General features: G+C 49.0%; 1 protein-coding gene across 4 annotated transcripts in view; it reads right to left on the bottom strand.

Moving 5' to 3' along the window:
* Positions 1–221: 221 nt before the first annotated feature.
* The window catches only part of LOC142463632 (uncharacterized), a 37705-nt gene continuing 31926 nt past the window's right edge, over positions 222–6000 (bottom strand). For all 4 annotated transcript variants that reach the window (XM_075566599.1, XM_075566600.1, XM_075566601.1 and 1 more), the window contains 4 exons: positions 4798–4829; positions 4310–4387; positions 4083–4127; positions 222–869 (listed from right to left, as the gene is read on the bottom strand). In XM_075566599.1, the coding sequence (XP_075422714.1) occupies positions 855–869; positions 4083–4127; positions 4310–4387; positions 4798–4829 (170 nt within the window). In that variant the 3' untranslated portion in view covers positions 222–854. The remainder of the gene's footprint in view (positions 870–4082; positions 4128–4309; positions 4388–4797; positions 4830–6000) is intronic.

The following is a 6000-nucleotide window of genomic DNA, read 5'->3' as shown; positions in this document are numbered from 1 at the left end:
CAGATCCCACCACCGGCCCATGAATCAAAACCAAAAGTTTCAAACAATATGCCCGTTCCATCATCTCCACTTCACAGGGCTTCTTCTTGTTTATTGATTTTCTGAGTCTCGTACCCACTGGTGTTTCTCAGAGATGTACGTGCAGAAACCACATGAAACACACAGAAAATATGGCAATTTGTGGGTTCTGGCAGCATCCTGTTTACAAGTAATCAGCACTGTTATTTTATATTATTACTTTTTATTCAGCAGGCAGTTAAAGGCGGGGAGGGATAATCTGGTCACCATTGACAGGAAGAAAGAGCAACATGTTTAGAAACAGTACAACAAGGAGTGAAGCCGTATACCAAACTGTAATAATCATTAGCTACTGTATAGTATATCAGGACTGGCTGTCTTTTCTTACATCATCTGTGCCGACTGAGAAAATAAAATGCACATTTGGAAGTCGCAAGGAGCCTGTAATGTAGACAGACAGCACAATGTCACTTATAAAGCTTCAGTCTTTTCCCGTTTCTCTCATATCAGTTCTTTTCCCTCCTTCCTTCTCAACCTTTCTTCCTTCACGGTACAGTACAGTTTTACCTCCAATTATCCCGAGTGTCATTTCTAAGCCTCTTTGGAAAGGTTACAGGCAGCTGTGTGCAAACACTATTCCGATGACTGCCATTGTCTGCCATTCGAGTTGTCCACCTTCCTTTGTTACATAAAGTGCAGTAAGATAAGAAAGTGTTGTTTTCCCATGTCTTAGCAAACCTTGCGGGAATTTTCTCAGTCCAGACGTCCCGATGTCCAGACGTCCTGGTGTCCAGACGTCCCAATGGGGCTTCCTGACAACTCAGTCTGTTTTGCGGTTAGACAAGCAATGGCTGGAATGAGAAAAAATGGGACCATTCTAGGCTTAATGGCATCTAGGTTCCTCCTACATGTGTCCACAGACTGGCAAGATCTCACAATATACTGTACGTAGCAATTTACAGCTTGGAGAAAGGAAGGAATTACATTTACCCTTATGAGATATCATTGGGTGATGTGTCACTGGGGGTTTTATTTGCCTTCCTCTGGATCAATATACTGTAATTACGAATATAATTACAAATATACGATGAGTAGCTGTTGTCTAAATGTAGCATAGGTTGAGTTTGATGGAGGTATGTCTTTTATCAACCTCATGTACTATGTACAGTAACTATGTAACTTCATGTCTGTTGAGGTGCAACCTTATAAACCATTGCAAAACATCCCCAACGCACACCCTGTTCTATTTTTCATTCAATGCTGGATGAGTCTGCAATCCATTGAATGTATCTGTAACTTCTATTTAACATTTGCACAGAAAGCCGGTGACTCAGTGTCATATTTCTTAGTGCAGAAGGGGATATGAGCAGAGAAGGCAAAACTGTGAGAATTTGTTTCATGAAATATCCCGAGTTCTCCATTAAAAATCCGTTCCGCGGTGTAAAATACGTTGGCGGATTGTCCCAGTTTTAATAAGTGCGGATTAATCAAAAAGCGCTTTTGGATATAATCCACTGGTGGGTTTTACTAAACAATCCGTGGATTCCCCAATCTGCTGGTGGATTTTACCAAACCAATCCGTAGATTCTGCAGCGTGCTGGGGGACATTAAGAATCCAATTAGCGGATTCAGCAATTCGAATCTGCGGATCCCACAGTGGGTACCGGAATCCACTGATCGGATTCTTAATATCCCCCAGTGGGCTGCGAAATCCACGCATTGGATCCTTCATATCCACCAGCGGGTCACAGAATCCACAGATTCTTAATATCCCCCAGTGGGCTGCGAAATCCACGCATTGGATCCTTCATATCCACCAGCGGGTCACAGAATCCACAGATTCTTAATATCCACCAGCGGGTAGCGGAATCCACGGATTCTTAATATCCCCCAGCGGGCTGCGGAATCCACGGATTTTTAATATCCACCAGCGGGCTGCGGAATCCACGGATTTTTAATATCCACCAGCGGGCTGCGGAATCCACGGATTCTTAATATCCACCAGCTGGTTGCGGAATCCACGGATTGAATTGTTGGTGATTTAAAAAAATCATAAAAAGACAAATCGCCCTTTGTGAGATTGATTCACGGAAATCCGTGTCCCGAAGGAACCAAACGATCAGTAGCGGACCCAAATCTGACCAAAAAATTTGCCCACCTCCAGGTATGAGGACTTTGTTTTAGTAACATACTAGCTGAGAGACCCGGCGTTGCCCGGGATGTAAATGCGTAATAGGTAGTATTATTTATAAATTTTGGAACAATAGGTGACTATTTGGAGGGGATGGGAGGGAGGGAGAGTGGACAGGAGGGGGGGAGAGTGGACAGGGGGGAGAGTGGACAGGAGGGGGGGAGAGTGGACAGGAGGGGGGGATAGTGGACGGGGGGGGGAGAGTGGACAGGAGGGGGGGGGTGACAGTGGACAGGAGGGGGGGGAGAGTGGACAGGGGGGGGAGAGTGGACAGGAGGGGGGGTGACAGTGGACAGGAGGGGGGGTGACAGTGGCCAGGAGGGGGGAGAGTGGACAGGAGGGGGGGAGAGTGGACAGGAGGGGGGTGACAGTGGACAGGAGGGGGGTGACAGTGGACAGGAGGGGGGGGGGCAGTGGACAGGAGGGGGGGGGCAGTGGACAGGAGGGGGGTTGGTTTGGTTTAAATTGACGGGTCCCTCCTCTCCACTCCCCCTGTATCTTTCTCCGCTCCTGACCCCCCCCCCCCCACCCCCCATGTGTAGCTCCGGTCCCCACTCTACAGTGTCTGAGACACAGTGTAACAGACACACACACACACACGCACACAGACACACACACAGTGTCCCACACACACACTGTCACGCTGTGACACACACACACACACATAGACACAGACACACACTCACTCACTCACTCACACACTCACACACACTCACACACACTCACACACACTCACCTCTCCTTCTGGCCGCCGCCATGTTAGTTAGTCCGCGAGGGAGGAAGGGGTCCTTCCTTCCGCCGCCATCTTAGGTGCCGCGTGGCAGCGGTAGGCTGCCCTGGCCAATGCCTGTCCCCGCGCCAGGGAGGTGAGCGGGAGGTGAGCGAGAGGTGAGCGGGAGGTGAGGGGAGGTGAGTGGAGGGAGCGGGAGGTGGGTGGAGGGAGCGGGAGGTGGGTGGAGGGAGCGGGAGGTGAGTGGAGGCAGCGGGAGGTGAGTGGAGGCAGCGGCAGGCTGCCCTGCCCACTGCCTGTCCCCGCGCCGGGGAGGGAGTTGAGCGGGAGGGAGGTTAGGTGCCGCGTGGCAGCGGTAGGCTGCCCTGGCCAATGCCTGTCCCCGCGCCAGGGAGGTGAGCGGGAGGTGAGGGGAGTGGAGGGAGCGGGAGGTGGGTGGAGGGAGCGGGAGGTGAGTGGAGGCAGCGGCAGGCTGCCCTGCCCACTGCCTGTCCCTGCGCCGGGGAGGGAGTTGAGCGGGAGGGAGGTGAATGGAGAGGGAGGTGAATGGAGAGGGAGGTGAATGGAGCGGGAGGTGGAGGGAGTTGAGCGGGAGGGAGGTGAGTGGAGCGGGAGGTGGAGGAAAGTGAGTGGAGAGGGAGGTGTGTGTGATGGGGGGGGGGAGAGGACAGAGAGGTGTGTGTGTGTGTGTGTGTCCCCTTTGGCCCGTCACTCCGCCTCAGGCCAATGAGAGGTGTGCGGGGGCGGCCCAAGGGACCAATGAGATTTCCCCTAGGGACACCGGACATCCAGGCAGGCAGGCAGGCAAACATACAGTGCTTTCACTAATATAGTATAAGATTGTACTTTGACCAAACAAGCCTGCCCTATTTCTAAGTATTATTTTGGCCATGGTTTATTGAAAGCTGAGATAAATTGATAGGGACTCGAGCAAACTGAACATCTACCCTTGTGGAGCACCCCAAATAAATGTCAATAAAGGGGTTTCTATGTTTTTCGCAAGACAGAACATCATACTTGTAGGAGAACATTTATTTATACTGCAGCAGAAGGCTCAAATTGAAGAAATGAAGGAGGATTAGAGCGACCAAGGGTTAGAGGTGCTGTGATGTCCTCAGTAGACAGTAGAGAGATATACTGTACCTCACTGAGGCTGTGTCTCCTTTCCATCATGGAATGACAAGGTGCCTAGGCAAGGAACAATACAAAGAGCCATTATTTAGGGGAAATACTCTCAAACTGTTTCCTGATTATTGACCTGTATTCTATCATTCAATTAATTAAGAGTGAGATCTGAGGCCCAACAGGTACATAGAGATAACGTCATTTATTACCCAAAGCCATGTCAGTATGGTGAAGGCTGTACTCACTGTGATATATTGCCAGATCTCAGGAGGGTAGGATACCATATATGTTACAGTGTTTTGGAGACAGCGAAACATGGACATCTAGAGGAAATAAATACAGTATAAACCAACTTCTGATCCATCATATCGACTTATCACAGCTATTGTACAGTAATACAGCAATGAGGAGGGACTGAGAAGGATGGGCGAGATGCTGGTATGTGCCAAATTACAGATAATGGACCAATGGTAACTCGTAACGTCTACCTCCAAATACAGAGGAACAAAGGGACCGGGTAGAAGGATGTTTAACACATTCATACAGTAAGTCCTGGGTGACACCGAGACAGAAAGGTCCTCATCCCTAAAACGGACCTGAGAGAGGGTTTGTTTGATCAGAACCGCTGATTGGAAGAATTGTGCAATGGGTTTCATGTTTCTGTGCTGGAAATCTTTCATACAATTATCTTTAATTTTCTGTCAAGTTCCAGATTTTGTTTGTTTATTCTTACCAAATAGTCACAGAAGCTTGACGCGTCCCAGCCTGTTAAAAAGAAGGGAACAGATCTCATTATATGGACAATGTAACAGACCGTCATAAAGATACAGAACCTGTCAGAGGGCAGCACCGGTACAGTAGCAGGTACAGGGAGGCGTACAGATACAGTAGCTGGTACAAGGGTACAGGCACACTAGCAGGAACATGGGGTGCAGGTACAGGGGTACAGGTATAGAAGCAGGTACAGGGGTACAGGTACAGTAGCTGGTACAGGGGTACTAGTACAGTAGCATTTGACACTGTGGACCACCCTCTTCTCCTTCACATTGTCCATACTCTTGGTATTCGGAACAAAGCTCTATCCTGGATCTCCTCTTACCTCTCCCATCGTACTTTCAGTGTCTCCTCTGCTAACACCTCCTCCTCCTCTATCGTACTCTCTGTGGGGGTACCCAGGGCTCTGTCCTGGGACCCCTTCTCTATTCTCTGTACACTCTTTCTCTTGGTGACCTAATCACATCCCTTGGATTTAAATATCACCTCTATGCTGACGACACACATTTACTTTTCTACCCCTGACCTTACACCTGCTGTACATACCAAAGTTTCTGAATGTCTCTCTGGAATATCATCCTGGATGTCCCTCCGCCGACTGAAACTTAACATGGCAAAAACAGAGCTCCTTATACTTCCTCCCAAACCTGGCCCTACTACCTCCTTCCACATTACTGTTGTAAATACTATCATACACCCAGTAGCCCAAGCACGCTGCCTAGGGGTCACACTCGACTCCTCTCTCACATTCTCCTCTCACATTCAAAATGTTTCTAAAACCCGTTGCTTTTTCCTCCGCAATATTACAAAGATACACCCATTCCTCTGTTGCTCGACTGCTAAAACTCTGACTCAGTCCCTCATTCTCTCCCATCTCGATTACTGTAACCTCCTGCTGTCCGGCCTTCCTGCCTCTCACCTGTCTCCCCTACAATCTATCCTAAACGCTGCTGCCAGAATCACTCTACAGTACTCTTTAATAAATCTGTTTCAGCGTCTGCCCTGCTGAAATCCCTCTTTGGCTTCCTATCAAATCCCGTATCACACACTCAATTCTCCTCCTCACTTTTAAAGCTTTACACTCCTCTGCCCCTCCTTACATTTCAGCCCTAATTTCTCACTACACACCATCCTGACTCCTGCGTTCTGCACAAGGATGTCT

Source organism: Ascaphus truei, chromosome 11 (genome assembly GCF_040206685.1).
Source record: "Ascaphus truei isolate aAscTru1 chromosome 11, aAscTru1.hap1, whole genome shotgun sequence".
Lineage (NCBI taxonomy): Eukaryota > Metazoa > Chordata > Amphibia > Anura > Ascaphidae > Ascaphus > Ascaphus truei.
The sequence above is the reverse complement of the archived record's forward strand: the minus strand, read 5'-3'. Positions and strand labels throughout refer to the sequence as shown.